This window comes from Bos indicus, chromosome 5, assembly GCF_029378745.1.
Source record: "Bos indicus isolate NIAB-ARS_2022 breed Sahiwal x Tharparkar chromosome 5, NIAB-ARS_B.indTharparkar_mat_pri_1.0, whole genome shotgun sequence".
NCBI lineage: Eukaryota > Metazoa > Chordata > Mammalia > Artiodactyla > Bovidae > Bos > Bos indicus.
Genome location: NC_091764.1, coordinates 89,049,278 through 89,070,205, shown reverse-complemented (window position 1 = coordinate 89,070,205; position 20,928 = coordinate 89,049,278). Strand labels below are relative to the sequence as shown.

General features: G+C 37.7%; 1 protein-coding gene across 3 annotated transcripts in view; it reads left to right on the top strand.

The window, feature by feature from the left end:
- The first annotated feature begins 2,914 nt into the window (after positions 1-2,914).
- SLCO1C1 (solute carrier organic anion transporter family member 1C1) overlaps positions 2,915-20,928 on the top strand; it is an 82,950-nt gene continuing 64,936 nt past the window's right edge. The window contains exons 1-3 of one of the 3 annotated variants that reach the window (XM_019961481.2): positions 2,915-3,305; positions 14,009-14,162; positions 15,560-15,701. In XM_019961481.2, coding sequence (XP_019817040.2) covers positions 14,034-14,162; positions 15,560-15,701 — 271 coding nt within the window. In that variant the 5' untranslated portion in view covers positions 2,915-3,305; positions 14,009-14,033. Of the gene's footprint in view, positions 3,306-14,008; positions 14,163-15,559; positions 15,702-20,928 lie in introns of those variants that run through there. The other 2 variants (XM_019961480.2, XM_070789994.1) reach the window with 2 other exon arrangements.

The following is a 20,928-nucleotide window of genomic DNA, read 5'->3' as shown; positions in this document are numbered from 1 at the left end:
ATATCCAGAAAAATCTCTAATTCAAAGAGATATGTGCAGCCCTAAGTTCATAGCAGATCTGGTCATGATAGCCAAAACATGGAAACAACCTAAATGTTCATTAACAGATGACTGGATAAAGAAGATGTGGACATATACACTGAAATACTACTCAGCCATAAAACAGAACAAAATAATGTCATTTGCAGCAACATGGATGGGCCTAGAGATTATCATACTATGTGAAATAAGACAAAGTCAAATATTATATGATATTAATATCACTGTATAATCTAAAATAATAGTACAAGTGAACTTATTGACAAAACAGGAAGTCTCACAGACATAGAAAGCCAACTTATGGCTACCAAAGGAGAAAGACTGGGGGGAAGAGGAGGCATTAAATGGCAGAATGGGATTAACAGATATATACTACCATATATAAAACAGAAAAACAGCAAGGATTTACTGTATAGCACAGGGAAGTATATTCAATATCTTACAATAAACTAATTGAAAAGAACCCAGAAAAAAGAATATAGGTACACATATATGTATATCTACTTATATTAGGCTTCCCAGGTGGTGCTAGTGGTAAAGAACCCTCCTGCCAATGCAGGAGACATAAGAGACATAGGTTCACTCCCTAAGTTGGGAAGATCCCCTGGAGGAGGGCATGGCAACACACTCCATATTCTTGCCTGGAGAATCCCATGGACAGGGGGTGCTGGCAGGCTACAGTTCATGGGGTTGCACAGAGTCAGACAGGACTGAAGTGACTTAGTACACATATGTATATATGTAACCAAATCACTTTGCTGTATACCTGAAACACACTACTGTAAATCAACTGTACTTTAATATAAATAAACAAATAAATACATGAAATGATTATGTGAAACTCAGGTAAGGAAGGAAGTGAGGCTATAAGTAACATGGATTGAATTGTGTTTCCATCAAGAGAGATATTGAAATCCTAGTCCCCTGTATTAATGGATGTGCCCTTATTTGGAAATGAAGTCTTTGCAGATATAATCAAGTTAAGATGAGGTCCTGAGAGTAGACCCTAATCCAATGTGACTTGTGTCCTTTAAAGAACAGAAGATAGACAAGGCACACAGGGAGAAGATGACTGTGTGACAATGGAGGCAGAAATTAAAGTAATGCGCCTGTAAGCCAAAGAATGCCGATAGAATGGCAGTAAGTGCTAGAAGGTAGAAGAGAGAAGGAAATATTCTCCTCTGCAGATTTCAGAGGGAGCATGGCTCTGCCCACACCTTTGTTTTGGACTTGTCAGCTCTAGAACGAGATAATAAAGTCTTGCTTTTTTAAGTACCCAGTTTGTGGTCCTTTGTTGCAGAACCCCAGGAAACTCATTAATTCACGGTTAATTCATTTATGGTTGACCTCACAGCACAGGGACTGAGTTGAGTGTCTGTGGCCGAGGCTGGCCTTGCAAAACCTAAAATATTTACTAGTTGACATTCTACAGGAAGTTTGCTGAACCCTGGTCTACAGTATGGAAGTAGAATATATTCCCATGCAAGGCTGTGTATGAGAAACTCTGAATATCACGTAAAATAAGTATGATGTACATTCAAAATAGGAACATTTTGTGTGAAGTGTGAACTGAAGAGTTCAGAAATCGTATTAAAGAGTGAAATTGAGCAAGCTGAGAATAGACCAAGTTACATTCTTGAGGGAGAATTGTGAAAACGTAGCCCTTTTTGGCTGGTAAACAGTGTCTTGCCGTCAATGCACCAGTGGCCACCTGTCAGACACATTGAAAAGTCTAGGACTTGTTAGATGTTTGCTCACTATTTCTGATGCCAAGTGCTGGCTGATTGCTAAAATAAATTATTTGGTCTTACAGAGTCCGGATACACCATTTCTTCATTAAAATATTTATTTATCTTCCTTGTGTCTTTTTCTTTTATAGTAAAATGCCTTATAATAACATCTGACTATTAATTAATGATCTTGACCATTATGTGAACTGAAATTACATAACAATGATAACTTTGTCATTCAGTACTCTGTTATTTGAAATGTATATTTGAATACACAGTAGTTTAATCCTTAAAAACATCCTCTGAATCTTTTTTTTTAATTCTGCTCACCAAGGAAAAAATTGAGACTCAGTAAAGTGACCAGGGTCTTCCTAAGCAGTGCAGTGGTAAAGAATCTGCCTGCAATGTAGGAGATGCAAGAGACACGGGTCCAGTCCCTGGGTTTGGGAAGATCCCCTGGAGAAGGAAATAGTAACCCCGCTTCAGTATTCTTGCCTGGAAAATTCCATGGACAGAGGAGCCTGGTGGATGACCAGACCAGGGTCACTGCCATTTAAGAAAATGGCAGATCTTGGTTAATTCTGGCAACAAATTCATTTATTGTTTAAAGTGCATGCAAGCTAATACTGCTCAAAATCCTCTAAAATGGTTCTCTTGAAAAAAGAATTTATTAGAATTGTAAAATTTCTCAGTGCAAAGAGTTCTTTGGAATTTACATAGAATGAACTCCTGAATGCCAAAAATTCAATGTTTTTCTTTTTCTCCCCTAGTTTTAAGATTTATAAAAATTGTGAGTGTTAAGCAATCGATCATGTCTCTTTGAGAATTAACTATTTCTGTAAACAACTCTGCAGAGCCTTAATCCTGACTTGATACATGGTCCCTGAAGATTCTAGAAAGAATCCCAATGGGGAAATAGACCATAGAGAGCCATACAGAGGTTGAGACCATGGACCTTTTAAAAAAAAAAAAATTCCAGTGATGTCCTCAAGGAGCGGCTGGCTTAAAAACTTCTTGGAAGGAGAAGGAGAGATCTTTGTTACAAACTTCCGTCCCTCCTCCTGCTTCTGTTCCCTTACCCTCTGCCCCCTGCAGAGTTCTGTTTTCTGGGAATCAGCAAGTAAGATCACAAGTAGTCTTTTCTTTTTTCACTCTCTCCCATAAAGAAAGCTTTATCACGTGCGGCCTTAAACTTGCAGCAAATTGCAAAGAAATGGCTCAAAGGCTTCAGCTCTTTCTGTGCCCTGGGAGCTGAGATGCACGTCAGTGGCTTTGCCAGCGTGGCCTGTTCCCTGCAGACTGCCAGAGAAAAGAGGCCAAGAGGAAAGAGAAAAGAGAAGAAACTGGCCAGGGGTGAGACCATGCCCTGTATCTTCACTTTGCCCTGATCTGCTCTGTGTCCAACGAGGCTCTCCCCACCTGACAAAATTGTTCAAAGCTGCTGTAGGATCCACCTGCTTCTTAAGGTTCTTGAGTGTGGTCCAGCCTCTTGCTGGGCACACGGAGGGGAAATGGCCATCTGATCTCCACCTACAGGTAAGATCTGGTTCTCTGCTTTCGTATTTCATGATGATCATATCAGAGTCTCACAGGAGAGAGGTCAATAAACCTTGTGTTCTGCACTGCACATGTCTTACTCATAACACTTCTCATGAAACTTGTGGGGGCCCTTGTAAGGCTGGTGGAAATGGGAAAGGAAACTGGTTAAAGAAGATAAACCCAGAAACTCAGATCTGGGTTCCAATTGTGACTCTGATGCATGTTTTATGGGTTATTTTGGACAAGTCCCTTAATTGCTCTGAGTCATATGATTTTTGTATAAAGCGAGAATTAAAGTGTTAACCTTGTTTTAAGGACTAGCACAAAGTATATACATCACCAGGAACATAAAAAGTATTTGTTAAATCTGCATCTGACACAAACAGTTACTTGTAGTGAGGGGATCAGCTTTCTAAACAATGCATATTCCTTAGAAAGTACCTAGAGGTTATTTTCCCTCCTGAAGGAAGGGATCCTGGTGTCCACCAGACAAGCTAGTGTAAGGCTTTTCCTCATGGGAGATGACTAAAACAAGACAGTGATGGGAGTGGCTGCCTCTCTGACTCTCTCTGTGGGGTTGGTGGAGGCTGACTACTGGATGGAATCTGTTAACAAGATCAGGGCACAGCAGTCAGGCTATTTGCAGGATCCAGCTACAACCTTCCTAGCACACCTGCACTTTTTCAAGATGGGAATACTGATTATCTTCCAAACCTCTGGGAACAGAGAATTCCATTTTTGGAACTGAAATGAAGAAAAACTATTTACCTTTTTTTTTGGCCTCCAGAGTGAATTATACTCCAACCCGGAGTGTTGAAGGGAAACTTTGAGGAAATCTGTTCAAGTTGTGCTAGAAAAAGTAAGGATTTGCCAAACGCAAGTCCTGCTAAATAACTGCCCTCAGTCTATTTCTGCAATTGCTAATGGAGAGAGAGACAGGGCGAGGGCAAGTGTACTGGTAAGCCCAGAGGATTTCTCCATTCATGTCCCTGAGCATCGCCTTTCCTCTTCTTTTCACAGACAGATGAAAAGCTCAGTTCTCAATAATGTAGCCTCTTTGAAACATACTATACTTGAGAGGATATGCAAATTAACCATCAGGATTACAATGTCTTTTCAGTAAAACTATGCAGTGTCAATATTTTGATCTAGATGTTATTTTGCCTTAATACAACATAGTTAGGAATTCTCTTGTTCTGTTATCCCTTTGGATTCTAGTGAGAGTGATTTTTGTGTCAACATCTCTAAAGAGAAGACAATGTGTTTTGGTGTCCCAAGTTTTTAATATTATTTTCAACATTTTTCTCTCTTTAGCATTAGCATTCTAGATATGACCCTTTGAGTCTTTTCAATGTATGTTTACCATAACTAATAGTGTATTTTATTATTAAATAATTTATTATTTCTGGTCACTGACTTTACTATTATGACTGATGAGAAATATACCTGAACTCCTAAAATAGTAGTCCAGTGTGTATTACAGAGTTTAGTTTGTGGAAGAGAATTGCATTTTACATGGTAAATTTGATATTATTTATTTTGTATTTTAAAATCTTTCTGGTATATATTTCTTGCGGGTGATATTTCTATATCTTTAATATTTAAAATATTTTTTCACATAGGAAATGTATATTCATTATAGAAAAATTAGAAAATATGGACATACAAAACATTTTAAGAAGTCATCTGCAATGTCACCAGCCAAAAATAAAGTGTTAACCTATTTTTTAAATTTATTTATTTTTAATTGGAGGATCATTGCTTTATAATGTTGTTTGGTTTCTGCCATACATCACCATGAATCAGCCATAGGTATACATATGTCCCCTTCCTCTCGAACCTCCCTCCCACCTCCCACTCCATCCCACCCTTCTAGGTTGTCACAGAGCCAGGCTGAGCTTCCTATATTATACAGCGACTTTCCATTAGCTATCTACTTTACATATGGCAATGTATTTTTATATATTTCAATAATACTCTCTCAATTTGTCCCACCCTCTCCTTTCCCTGCTGTGTCCGTAAGTCTGTTCTCTATGTCTGAATCTCTATTCCTGCCCTGCAAATATGTTTAGCAATATCATTTTTCTAAAATCCATATATCTGTGTTAACATGATATTTGTGTTTTTTTCTGACTTATTTCACTCTATATAATAAGCTCTAGGTTCATCCACCTCACTAGAACTGACAAAAATTCATTGCTTTTTATGGTTGAGTAATTTTCCACTGTATATATGTACAACAGCTTCTTTATCTGTTCATCCATTGAAGGACATGTAGGTTGCTTCCATGCCCTGCTATTGTAAATAGTGCTGCAGTGAACACTGGGGCACATGTGTCTTTTTCAATTACGATTTTCTCAGGGTATATGCCAAGTAGTGGGATTTCTAGGTCATATGCTAATTTTATTCCTAGATTTTTAAGGAATCTCTGTACTGTTCTCCATCAAGGCTGTATCCAATTACAAAATTCCCACCAACAGTGCAAGAGGGTTCCCTCTTCTCCACATCCTCTCGATCATTTGTTTGCTGGAGATTTTTAATGATAGCCATTTTGACCAGTGTGATGTGATACCTCATTGTAGTTTTAATTTGAATTTCCCTAATAATAAGCAATGTTGAGCATTTTTCATGTGTTTATTAGCCTTCTGTATGTCTTCTTTGGAGAAACGTCTGTTTAGGTCTTCTGCCTGTTTTTTGATTGGGTCGTTTTTTTGATATTGAGCTGCATGAGCTGCTTATATATTTTGAACATTAATCCTTTTTCAGTGTCTTTATTTGCAATTATTTTCTCCCACTCTTAGGGCTGTCTTCATTTTGTTTATGGTTTCCTTTGCTGTACAAAGCTTTTAAGTTTAATTAGGTCCCATGTATTTATTTATATTTCTATTTTTCTAGGAGATGAGTTGTAGAGAATCTTGCTGTGATTTATGTCAAAGTGTGTTCTGCTTAGTTTATCTTTATGTAAGGTGTTATGAGTGTTCTAATTTCACTCTTTTATATATAGCTGACCATTTTATTAGGACCATTTATTGAAGAGACTGTCTTTTCTCCATTATATATTCTTGCCTCCTTTAACAAAGATAAGGTACCCATAGATTTAACTCTGGGCTTTCTATCTTGTTCCATTGGTCTTTACCCTTGCTAAGTCACTTCAGTAATATCTGACTCTTTGCAACCCTATGGACCTAACCTGCCAGTTCCTCTGTCAATGGAATTCTCTAGGCAAGAATACTGGAGTGGGTTGCCATGCTCTCCTCCAGGGGATCTTTCCAGCCTAGGGATCAAAACTGCATGTGTTATATCCGCCTGCATTGGCAGTGGGTTCTTTACCATTAGCACCACCTGGGAAGCCCTCCATTGGTCTATATTTCTCTTTTTATGCCAGTGCCATACTGTCTTGGTTGCTGTAGCTTTGTAGTATAGTCTTAAATCAGGAAGCCTGATTCCTCCATCTCCATTTTTATTTCTCAAGATTTCTTTGGCTGTTTGGGGTCTTTAGTATTTCCCTACAAATTGTGAAAGGGCAGTATAATCATTTTCACAATATTCATTCTTCTGATCCAAGAACATGATATACTTTCCATTTGTTCATGTCTTCTTTGATTTCTTTCATCAGTGTGTATAGTTTTCTGTATACAGCTCTTTTGTCTCCTTGGGTGAGTTTATTCCTAGATATTTTTATTATGGTGAATAGGATTGATATCTTGATTTCTCTGGGTTTTCATTTATAGGGTATAGGAATGCAAGTGATTTATGTGTATTGATTTTGTATTCTGCAACTTTACTAAATTCACTGATTAGCTCTAGTAATCTCCCGATAGTATCTTAAGGGTTTTCTATGTATATTATTGGGCTTCCCAGGTAGCACTAGTATAGTATCATGTCATCTGCGAACAGTGAGAGTTTTACTTCTTTTCCCATCTGTATTCCTTTTATTTCATTTTCATCTCTGATTGCAATGGATAGGACTTCCAACTATATGGCATAATAGTGGTGAGAGTGGGCACCCTTGTCTAGTTCCTGATCTTAGAAGAAATGGTTTCAGTACCATTGAGAATAATATTTGCTGTGGGTTTATCATATACGGCCTTTATTGTGTTGAGGTAGGTTCCTTTCATGCCAATTTTCTCAAGAGTTTTCTTATAAATAGGTGTTGAATTTTATCAAAACTTTTTATGCATGTACTCAGATTATCGTATGATGTTTATCTTTCAATTTGATAATATGGTGTACCACACTGATTGATTTGCATATATTGAAAATTCTTGCATCCCTTGGATAAACCCAACTTGATCATGGTGGGTGATCTTTTTAATGTGTTGTTGGGTTCTGTTGGCTAGAATTTTGTTGAAAAATTTTGCATCATGTTCATCCGTGATATTGGCCTATAATTTTCCTTTTGGGGGATGTCTTTGTCTGGCTTTGGTATCAGGGTGATGGTGGCCTCATAGAATGAGTTTAGAAGTATTCCTTCCTCCACAATGTTTTGGAAGAGTTTGTAAGAGAATATAGGTGTTAGCTCTTCTCTAAACATTTGACAGAATTCACCTGCGAAGCCATCTGGCCCTGGGCTTTTGTTTTTTGGGGGGAGATTTTGGATCAAAGCTTTGATTTCAGTGCTTGTGATTGGCTTGTTCAAAATTTCTTTTTTCCTAGTTCAGTCTTGGCAAGTTGAACTTCTCTAAGAATCTGTCCATTTCTTCCAGGTTATCCACTGCATTGGCATATAGTTGCTTGTGATAGTCTCCATTGATCCTTTGTATTTTTGCTTTGTCTGTTGTAATCTCTCCCTTTTACATCTGTATTTGCCTTATATAATAAGCTGCTCCTATGTTTTGTGCATAAACATTTACATTTGTTACATTCTTTGATTGACCTCTTGATCTTTATATAGTGTCCTTCCTTATCTCTTATATCATGCTTTATTTTAAGGTCTATTGTCCCTGGTACAAGAATTGCTACTCCAGCTTTCTTTTGATTTCCACTTGTGTAGACTGTTCTTTTCCACCCTCTTACTTTCAGTCTGTATGTGTCTCTATGTCTGAAAAGTCTTTTGTAGATAGTATAGGTCTTGTTTTTTTATCCATTCAGCCAGTCCGTGCTTTTGGCTTTCTACTTTAATCTATTTACATTTAAAGTAGTTATTGATACATATGTTTCTATTGACATTTTGTTAATTTCTTTTAGTTTGTTTCTATAGAACTTTTCCTTCTTTTGTGTATCCTTCCTATAGAAGTCCCTTTAGCATTTGTTGTAAAGCTAGTTTGATGATACTAAAATCTCTTAGCTTTTGTTTGTTTGTAAAGATTTTGATTTCTCCATCAATTTTTCATGAAATCCTTGCTGGGAAGAGTGATCTTGGTTATAGATTTTTCCCTTTCATTACTTTAAATATATCCTGCCATTCCCTTCTGGCCTGCAGAGTTTCTGTTGAAAGATCAGCTGTTGACTGTATGGGGGTTCCCTTTTATATTACTTTTTGCTTTTCCCTTGCTGCTTTTAATATTTTTCCTTGGATTTAATTTTTGTTAGTTTGATTAATATGTGTCTCAGCATGTTTCTCCTTGGGTTTATCCTGTATGGGACTCACTGTGCTTCTTGGACTTCATTTTTGACTATAATCTTTTCACAAGTTTTCTCAGACCCTTTCATTTTCTCTTCTGCTGCTGCTGCTGCTGCTAATTCGCTTCAGTCATGTCCGATTCTGTGCGACCCCATAGATGGCATCCCACCAGGCTCCTCTGTCCCTGGAATTCTCCAGGCAAGAATACTGGAGTGGGTTGCCATTTTCTTTTCTATCTCTTCTTCTGGGACCCTATAATTCAAATGTTGGTCTGTTTAATATTGCTCCAGAGACTCTTGAGACTATCCTCAATTCTTTTCATTCTTTTTTTTTCCTATATTCTGCTCTTCAGCAGTTATCTCCAATATTCTATCTTCCAGCTCCAATACTTTGAATACTCCAGCTACAATACTTTGAATACTCCAGCTCCAATACTTTGAAGCTTCAATATTTTGCCTACTTGTAGCAAAGACCTGACTCATTGGAAAAGACCCTGATGCAGGGAAAAATTGAGGGCAAGAGAAGAAGTAGGTGACAGAGGATGAGATGGTTGGATGACATGACTGACTCAATGGACATGAGTTTGAGCATACTCAGGGAGACAGTGAAGGACAGGGATGCATGGCATTCTGTAGTTCATGGGGTTGTAAAAAGTCAGATATGACTTAGCAATTGAACAACAGCAAATTTTCCAGCTCACTTATCCATTCTTCTGCCTTAATTATTCTGCTATTGATTCCTTTTAGAGTATTTTTAATTTCAGTAATTGGGTTGTTTGTCACTGTCCACTCTTTTATTTCTTCTAGGTCCTTGTTAAATGTGTTAAATAATTTTCTCCATTCTACTTTTGAGAGTTTGCATCATCTTTACTATCATTACTCTGAATTCTTTCTCAGGTAGTTTGCCTCTTTCCCTTCATTTATTTGGTTTTGTGGGCTTTTACCTTGTTCCTTCATTTGCGCAGTGTTTCTTTTTCATTTTATCTATCTTACTCTGTTTTAGGTCTCCTTTCCCTAAGCTATAGGGTCTTAGTTCCTCTTGGTTTTTGTCTCTGCCCTCAGTGGGTGAGGCTGTTCTAATGGCTTGAGTAGGCTTCATTTTGGGCTTCATGGACACTGTGCCTGTGTTCTGGTGGAAGAGGGTTTTCTTTCCCTCTGATGGGCAGCACTATGTGAGGTGGTGTGTTTTGGGGTGTCTGTGGGAAGCCTATCTGCTGACAATCGGATTTGTGTTCTTGTCTTCCTTGTTTGGGTGAGGCATCCTACATGGAGTGCTGCCAGGTCTTGGATACAGGTGGAGGTCTTCGAGAGAGTTCTCACTAATTAATACTCCCTGGGGTCAGGAGTTCTCTGTCAGTGCAGTGTTCCAGACTCAGTGTTCCCATGCCACAGGCTCAGGCCTCATCTCTGGTCAGGAAACCAACCAGAGGCTACAGTGATGGCTCCACCCCTGCGTGTGACTCAGCAGTAGCACCCTGCACCCATTGGCTGCCCCACTTTCCTCTGAAGGTATTCCCTGCCACTATCTCCCTCCCATTCCCTCAGGCCATCTCCCCACAGTCAACAGCAGTCCTCACCCTGGGATTGCTCTCCAGTCCCTGTGCTCCAGCGCCCGACTGCTGCATGTTCCAGTGGACTTGCATACGTGACCAGGGTATGTAGGCCTGCAGCACAGATCATCTATGTGACTCTCACTCCATTCAGACTGTCACAGATCAGCTCCTCTACTCTCCAACAGCCTTCCCCTTGGTTCCAATCTATTGCCTCAAAGTGGTGGTCTTGCCCTTGTTTTCAGCTCCCCCACACCCTGGGTGCAGGTCCAGTTCGCTCACTCTTCTCTTCTTTTCCCCTTCCTTCCTGCATATTACTGAGATTTGTGTGGATCTATATACTCCTTTCTGGTGGTCAGGGACTCCTGCCTGTTCTCAGCTGGTGCTGTGCAAGATCTGCATCTGAAGGTGTATTCCTGATGCATTAATGAAAAGAGGTGTACTGTTGTCTACCTACTCCTCTGCCATCTTTTCTTTCCCTAATCTGTTCTCTATAAACTTTCTGTAGCTTTGTTTCTATGTATACACACCAGTGGATGTATGTGTTTCTATTATAAAGTAGTGTTTTATACATATATATATTGTTTTTAAACACTGTATTTTTAAAATCAACTCTGTAATAAAAATAGTTTTATATTTCTATATTCACTTCTTTACACTAATTTCTAATGATTTCAAAGATTTCCTATGTGAGTACACCGTAATTTGTGGACATTTAGGTAATCTTTTAAAAGTAATATGTCTCTACAGGGGTTTAATTAAAGGTATTTTTGTAGTAAAGATACCTATTTAACTCAATGCTTCACAAATGTTCTTTCACTGTTCTGGCAAAATGTCATTCTGAAAAGCTAGTTTTAATGATTAAGTGGTTATAAGAAGCTGGCTGGGTCATCCCAGTGCACCAGCCGCAAGCATCCTGTATCCTGCATCGAACCTGGACTGGCAATACGTTTCATATATGATATTATACATGTTTCAACCAATACAATATTGTAAAGTAATTAGCCTCCAATTAAAATAAAAAATTTTATATTAAAAAAATAAAAAGGACTATTTGACAAAAAAAAAAAAGAAGCTGGCTGTTGGTATCAAACGGTAAAAAAGAATATCTATGTATTCAATTTCTTAAAAATTTTAAAATCATGAATGCCTATTGAACTTTATATCACCTGATATGCTGCATCTTCTGAAGCATATTATTATTATTTTTTATTTTGAATTTTTCAGCTTTATTGAAATATGATTGACAATAAAGATTGTATATATGTAAGGTATACAATGTGATGTCTTGATATATTATACATGTAACCTTTAAAATTTTTAATATGATGATATAGGTGAAAAGTTCCTAATATTAATCAATTGTTATATATTTTAATGTTAATTATAGAATTTTAATTAATTGTATTTTCTAGTATTTTATTTAGGGTTTTGGCATCTCGAAGTTGGTTCTTTTCATTTTTGGTGCTATCTTAATGAGATTTTGTTATCAAGATGATTCTGGCTTTGTCAAATGAATAGAGACTATTAGCATCTGTTTCCATTATCTACTATTTTTCCTTAAAGGATATTCCTTGATAAAGCACCCCTGTTACATCATCTAATCTTACTTTTTTTATTTAGGGGCTAGGTTTAGAGTATTTTTGTTACTGTCTTCCTTAGCTGTGTTTTTCTCCTGGTTTGTATCAATATAGCGACTTATATTTGCTAGAAAGTTATCCATTTTGGAAAGACCTTAAAGTTATTTCTATATAATTTCCATAATTTTTATTTTGTATTCTCCTAAACATCTGTGTTTAGATCTTACAAATATTGTGTTCTTGTGTCTTTGTCTTTTGCTCTTGTTTAGAATTCTCTGCTCTTTGTTTATTTTTTGGCTTTAAAATTTTTTGTTTTCCTCACTTTCCTTTATCCATTTTTAAAAAGTTAAATTTATGCATGTTTATGAAATTGAATAATCTAAAAGTATAATAGCAAGTTTAAAACAAAAACAAGTCCTTGACCTACCCTTCTCAACCCATTTCTCATTCCCTGGAGAAAACCCCGTCCACTTTTAAATCTTTTAGGTCTTTCTTCTGTTATTTAACTCCATATCTCAAAATACAATCTGTTCACTGCTATTTCTTGATTTTTCAATTTAAGATACTATCTAGGAAATCAAACTATGAAAGATGATACTGAGTATCATAGAACAAGCATTACATAAAGTCAAGGTAATATACACATGCATGTGGGTGATCAGTAGCTCGATTGTGTCCCCACGGACTGTTGTGTGCCATGGACCATAGCCCACCTGGCTCAGAGACGCCATGGACTGTAGCCCATCAGGCTTCTTTGTCCATGGGATTCTCCATGGAGTATTCTTTGTACTCTTCTCCATGGACAAGAATACTAGAGTGGGTTGCCATGCGTTCTTCCAGGAGCTCTTCCGAAGCCAGGGATTGAACCCGCATCTCCTACACTGGCAGGCAGATTCTTTACCACTAAGTCAGCTGGAGATACTATCTATGAATTCAAACTATGAAAGATGAGATTGGATAGACATAGAACAATCATTACATAAAGGCAAAGTAATACACATATAAAATCATTTTAAATTTCTACCACAGAATGTTGAGTTTTATCCCTAATGTCATTCTTTTAATGTGATGAGAATATAGAAAATCTCTATTTATGTATAAATACATCATCAAAGAAACATTAGGGTGATCCAGAAGTTATTTTATTTCTAAATCCCTTCACTAAGATCACTTTAGCAGGCAGGCAGTGAGCTATACGGAATCCTAAAGAAGTGGGGGCATAGGATATGTAAATAGTGATGAGAATCAAAAGAAAAGTTTAGAGTATATGAACCTGTGAAAAATTTGGTAAGGACAAAGGAGGGTGGGAAATTAGACTCAGGAAAGGAGGTATCTTACTTACTTAAAAGCACACCAAAGACTACTTGGGCCTGAATGAAAACTAAGCCTGAGGCATAAATCATGCATCTTCCCTATTTGTCAAACTACAATGTTACACAGAGTGGTCCCCTTCTCCCCCCACCCATGTTTTAAGACTTCCTTTGGATGCTACAGCCTTACAGGAGTCACAGTGTATTGTAGGCATCTACCAGGGGCATCAGTCTTTTCTATTCATTCCACAAAGATAATAGATTTAAAGGTTTTAAAGACTTAATTCCAATGAATCAATATTCAAATGGCTGAATTCCTCTTCCTCACTTCCTGCTTGCCTCTAGTTTTAGTTGGCAAGACCACAAAGTTAGCAAAATTCTCCCTCTTTATTTATTCCAAAGGCAACATTTAAATTTATTCTTTGCTATAATGAGGCTTACTGGAGGGATTGAGAAAGAATGCTGGCTACAGACTCCCAATAGCAGGATTACTTAATCAGTTATCCTGGTCGATTTTAATTGAAAAACTTTGCCAACTTACTGTGGTAAAATAAGGGAGCTTCACATAGTGTTATGTCTACAGAATTGTGATCTACTGTGAAATAAAATCATTGTTTCACAAACTGCATGGAAATTAAAACTGGATGTGTACTAATTTTTTTTTTTTTTTTTTTTACTTTAAAAATCAACTTTGACAGATCAGAATCAAGGAACTTTTTCAAAATGGACACTTCATCCAAAGAAAATATCCGGTTATTCAGCAAAAATTCCATGCAACCTGTTGGGAGGCTTTCTTTTCAAACAGAATATCCCTCCCCAGAGGAGAAACAACCCTGCTGTGGTCAACTAAAGGTAACAAGCAATTAAGTGATTAACAACCCTAAGTGGTTAACTGAAGAGTGTCAGAGAATTTGATAGAGTCATGCTCTTGGCTCCCGATCCAGATATTTTCTACACATTGTAACTACAAGTGAGAAATTTTTTCCATTTTAAAAAATAATCTTAACTCATGGTTGCCAGGGGGAAGGATGGCGGGAGGGATAGTCAGGGAGTTTGAAATGAACATGTATGCATTGCTATACTTAAAATGGATAATCAACAAGGACCTACTCTATAGCACATGGAATTCTGCTCAATGTTATATGGCAGCCTGGTTGGGAAGGAAGTTTGGGAGAGAATACATACATGGCCGAGTCCCTTTGCTCTCTACCTGAAACTATCACAAACATTGTTAATCAGCTATACCCCTGTACAAAATACAAAGTTTAAAATGAAAAATAAAAAGTGATCTTAGATGACATTTATGAAAATCACATTTTGCCAGACAGCGAAAGCAATCTTTGCTTGACCATGCAGGTTAAATTTCTAATTACTTTTCTGGCTTACTTGAATGTCCCTCCTAAACAGAAAGAAGAGAGGTAAAAGAAACTATTATTTATTAAATATCTACCATTGATCAGTTACTATGCTATGCACAGTTGCAACATTTAATCTACAAAACATCCATTTTATTCCTGTTCTATAAACAAAAATTTTGACTTTCTTACTCACATGGTAAGGGACAGAATTCCCTTTTAAATGGAACTCAATGTGTCTCCAAGTTCCTGTACCTTCTTCACATCAAACATATTCAATGCTTTTTCCATATAATCTACCTATGGATACTCCATCACAGACCCAGGAATAACAAAACACACAAGCCAGATATCAAACAAATATTTTGTTCATTGAATAAGAATCTGAGTGTTGATTTAACTTTAATACGAACTTAATCACTAGGAATAGTAGTTCTACTTCTCAGTCTATTGTGTTCCTGCTGGAACATGTACCATCCTTGTGAAATACAGTCATGAGTAATAGACTTGTGATAACATGTTAAGTGTCTAGTTTATGGTTTTTATTTTCTTACCTTTCAATGGCTCCTTCCTCCTTCTGCTTCCCCAAGCAATGGATTTTCTTTTCAAAGCCAAGACACCTTTAAATATCCTTTGGGGAGGGGAGGTGAAAGGGAAAAAAGAAATTCGATATACATTATAAATGAAAATCTATTACTTCTAAGAAAATTTGAATTTTTAGAACTTCACCTGAGCTTGAGGTGGGAAGAAGACTGTTACTGTGCTTGAATGAAATCGTCGATGGTAACAAGCTTGTTCCATGGTTCTTGGTTTGTGTTTGTCTCTTTGTTTATCAAATTTCCAGTTTTAGGTCAGGCTGGATTTAGACTAAGTGTGACCTGTCATATTTTCCAGGTGTTCTTGGGTGCCCTGTCTTTCGTATACTTTGCCAAAGCACTGGCAGAAGGCTATCTGAAGAGCACCATCACTCAGATAGAGAGAAGGTTTGATATCCCTTCTTCACTGGTGGGCATTATTGATGGTAGTTTTGAAATTGGTATGTATTACAGATACCTGACTTTACTTTTAAGTACAAAGTTTCTAGGCATGACTGAAGGACATCCTCACTGCACATTGTTATCTGCTGTATGTGTAAAATCAGACTTTATGTGTAAGATTTGGACATAATTTGCCACGGCCTTGGGCTACAATGTGTACATACGTGCTCAGCCATGTCCGACTCTTTTGTGACTCCAGCGACTGTAGCCCACCAGGCTCCTCTGTCCACTGAATTTCCCAGGCAAGAATACTAGAGTGGGTTGCTATTTCATTCCTCAGGGAATCTTCCCGATCCAGGGATCGAACCCAGGTCTGTTGCATTGCAGGTGGATTCTTTACCACAGAGCCACCTGGGAAGCCCTGTGCTACCAGGCAATTTGTTCTCTCCAAGTAAACAATTAACGTCCTGTCCCAGATTTTCTCTATCATATGACTCACACACGTTTTCAATCAGAGTGAGATTTTTTCAAGGAGAGAGGGTGAAATGCTGCTGGTATTTTGAGTTAGAAGTATATAGGAAACATCTTTACAAAAGTTATATTCTGGAAGCCCTGTGATTCAAAATTTGGAAGAATTCAAAGGAGGTCTTTGAATTATTACAATAAAATTTTTACAATAAAAATGTATTGTGATAATTTAAGAAAAAGCTAAGCCATAAAAGGAGTGTTTCTGCCCAGTGGCCTAGAAACAAGATAAAGGAATTCTATTAACAACAACACTAGAGCAAAGCAGGAACCAAAAATTCTACTCTCTGGGGTCTTTGGTTAGCCACCAAATCTATACTTCCTCTTAGGACTTGAAAAGACCAAGAGATTTTAGTCACTGTTTTGGAAGTATTTTAAAGAGTGTAATCCCACTTACTCTTCTTCCTAAACTGATAAACTAAGAGTCTTTGATCTTTGGTTGAAATAAACAAATTAGTAGCCTCTGTGGTCCTTACTGCCTATTGAAAGTCAAGTAACGTGCTATAATAATGGCTCCAGGTTCGGCTTCACTTGAACCTTTAGAAGAGTGAAGAAATATTTTTCAACTCTTCAACAATTACTTTTTTCATTCTGTTGGGTCATAGGCTAGCAAGCCCTGTACTTGGCCTAGCTTTTTTTTTAAGATTTTTTTTTTAATTGAAGAATAATTGCTTTACAGTCTTGTGTTGGTTTCTGCTATACATCAATGTGAACCAGCCACAGGTATATATACTTCCTCTCCCTCTTGAACCTCCCTCCCACCTCTCTCCCCATCTGACCCCTCTAAGTTGTTACAGAGTCCCGGTTTGAGTTCCCTGAGTCATAAAGCAAATTCCTATTGGCTATCTATTTTACATATGGTAATATATGTTTTTATGTTACTTTCTCCATACATCTCACCCTCTCCTTCCTCCCCCCACCCCACCACCCCCACCATATTCCTAAGTCTCTAACTGAAGACATAGAGCCTGGAGTCAGTGACAGAGACATCAACGGTTTAACTGAGAAGCCTTACCTGTCTGAAGCAATGCCCTGGAGCAACGCCCCACCGTGTATGAAGAAGAGGGCAGGCAGGAAGACATGGTGGTAGTCTTTGCTCCAGGGGAGGAGCGGGGAGCTTACCATTCATAGGGGGAATTCATTTCAGGTTGGCTCATTTGTTTCCCAGGACCAGTAGGAGACACACCCCCTCATTGCCCCTTTGATAAGCTATTCTGTGGAGATGTTCTGATCTGAAGTTAGAATAATCAGTAGCTGGAGGGGCAAGTATATAGGAAGGTCAGTCATGTGAGTAGGGTGTAACTGAAGCATGCCATGGTTGGACAGGGGATGTGCAGAGAGCAAGAGAACAGTTGTCTTGGGTGACCTGATCATACAAGTTCATACTATGTATTTCAGTTCTTACCCTAAATAACTTGAGAAGGAAATGGCCACCCACTCTAATTTTCTTGTCTGGAAAATCCCATGGACAGAGAAGACTGGTGAGTTACAGTCCCTGGGGTTGCAAAGAGCTGGACATGACTTAGTGACTGAGCATGCACGCTAAATAACACAGTAAGAATGAAGAGAGTATATAGGTAATCTTTTACCTTCAGATTTTTGCTTCCCAAATCCATCTTTCATCACCTTATCAGAAAAAAATGTCTTGGATCAGTGCTAGTCAAACATTAACATTCACACGAATGACTGGACAATTTTGTTAAAATGCATAGACTGATTCTGTAGGAAAGGAAGTAAGGTCCTGCATATCTAACAAGTTTCAATACAATGTTAATGCTATTCATCTGTGTAACAAGTTTATGAAACATCTGATTGTATCACTCCCTTGTGTAAACTCCTTAGGTCAGTGGTTCCCAACCTTTTTGGCAACAGGGACCAGTTTCATGGAAGACAATTTTTCCATGAATGGATGGGGTGGGGGGAATGGTTTTGAGATGATTACATTGCAATAAGTATATTACATTTATTGTTCACTTTATACCTATTATTATTATATTGTGATATATAATGAAATTACTGTATACCTCACCACAATGCAGAATCAGTGGGAGCCCTGAGCTTATTTTCCTGAGCTCAGGCAGTAATGTGAGCAATGGGGAGCTTCCTGTAAATATAGATGAAGCTTCACTCACTTGTCCAGTGCTCACCTCCTGCTATGTCCCCCGTTCCTAATAGGCCACAGACTAGTACTAGTCCATGGCCCTGGGGTTTATGGGACCCCTGCCTTAGATAGGTCTGGTTAGTAGATGCATTCTTTGATGCCTGCCCTACCTACAACCCCAAATAGAATGGAAAACCATGGATGAACTTCCCTGGTGATCCAGTGGTTAAGAATCTACCTCAAATGCAGGGGATGTGGTTTCAATCCTTGCTCAAGGAAGATTTCACATGCCTTGGGGCAACTGAGCCTGGGAGCCACAACTACTAAAGCTTGCATGCCCTAGAGTTCATGCCCCACAATAAGAGAAGCTACCACACAATGGGAAGCCTGTGCCCTACAACTAGAGACTAGCTTCTGCTTGCCGCAACTAGAGAAAGCCGGCACACAGTAATGAAGACCCAGCACAGCCAAAAATAACAAAAAAGGCCATGGAGAGTCAAGGTAAAGGTAACACTGCATCAAGAGAAGAAACAAGTACAAAGAGGAAACTGATGCAGATCAAAAGAATAAATTAGATTTACAGAAAGAAGAAGAAATACACAGATATAAAATTACACATGAAATATTTCTTTGATTATTGCTTACTCTAGGTTATAGTATAAAAACATTTTAGAGCTAAAGAAACTTAGAATCTGTTTCAAACTTACTCTTAGATTCCCAGACCCCAGTGCAAAACTTGAGAGGATGTATATTTAATAGAGGATACTAACGTTACATAGGAAGTGAAAAAGGACCCTGAGTCTAAATTCATATTAACCCTTCCAGAGCATTCGAAGGATAGAAATTGTTTACTGGATTAGATGCAATAAAAGTCCTCTTACTTCCATTGCAAAACTTTATCCCAAACATCAAGGGATTGCTCTAGTTAATTGCAAGCCCTAGTTTTCCAGAAAAGTGGGTTTCCTGACTATAATTTTAATTCATTCCTTTGTTTCTCTCCACATTCCTTCCTTCCAGTGTTCTGGACCCATTCCTACCCTCTGTCTCTAGCTTTAAATTATTCAATTATTTTTTAGAGAACAATTTCATTTATCTCTAATATCAATTGTCATTATCATCTAATATCCACATGCTGGACATTCCGTTTCTTCCCAAGTATACTGGTTTTCCCCAAAGGACTCTTTCTCAAACAATGGCCAGGAAAGTAAAATTTTATCTATATTAAGACCTACTAATATTTCTAGATATTAATTCATTACAAATATTTTCCCAGGTGTTTTCTTCTAAATATGTAAAAGCTTTTGCTTTTTAAGGCAGTTTTGGGTTCACAACAAGAGTGAGCAGATAGAGATTTCTCATATACCCTCTACCTGCACACATTCATAGCCTCCCGCATTATCCACATCCCCCACCAGAGTGGGACATTCATTATAGTTGATGACATACAATGACACCTCATTATCACTCAGAGTCCAGAGTTTACATTAAGGTTCGCTGTTGGTGTTATGTAGTCTATGGGATTGAAAACGTATAATGACATGTATCCACTATCATAGTATCATACAGACACTGTCAGTGCCCTAAAAATCCTCTGTGCTCTGCCTATCCATCCATCCTTACCCACCATCCCTTGGTAACTACTGACCTTTTAACTGTCTCCATAGTTTTGCCTATGTCAGAATGTTATATATTTGGAAGCACACAGTATGTAGCTTTTTCAGATTGGCTTTTTTCACATGGCAATAAGCATTTAAAGTTCTTACATGTCTTTTCATATTGGGTAAATAATTTTTTTAGCACTGAATAATAATGCATTTTCCAGATGGACTTTAGTCTATTCATCTGCTAAAGGACTTCTTGATTGCTTCCAAGTTTTGGCAATTATGAATAGAACTATTATAAACATGTGCAGATTTTTGTATGGACATAAGTTTTCAACTCTATGGAGGAAATACATTGGAGCATACTTGCTGGTCTTACAGGAAGAATATGTTTTGTTTTGTAAGACACTGCCAAATTATCTTCCGAAGTGGCTATACCATTTGGAATGAGAGCTCAACAACAAATGAGAGTTCTTGTTACTCCACACCCTCTGCACAATTTAATGTTCTAGATTTTGGCCATTCTAATAGATATGTAGTGGTGTTTCATTTTTTTTTTTAATTTGTAGTTTTCTGATGACATGCAAACTTGAATATCTCTTTTCTGTGTTTATTTGCCATCGGTGTATCTTTGGTGATCTGTCAAGGTATTTAGCCCACGTTTTAAACAAGTTGTTTGTGTTCTTATTGTTAGATTTTAAGCATTCTTCATGTATTTTGGATAACAGTCCTTTATCTGATATGGCTTTTTCAAATATCTTCTCTTGGTATGTGGCTTGTCTTTTAAGTTTCTTAACATTGTCTTTCATAGAGCAGAAAATTTTAATTTTAATAAAATCTAGCTTATAATTTTTTTCTTTCATGGATTGTGCTTTTGGTGTTATTTCTAAAAAGTCATCACCAAACCTAGGGTCTTCCCTGATGGCTCAGATGATAAAGAATCTGCCTACCAATGCAGGAGACCCAGATTCAATCCCTGGGTCAGGAACATCCCCTAGAGGAGGGAATGGCAACCCATTCCGATATTCTTGTATGGGAAATCCCATGGACACAGGAGCC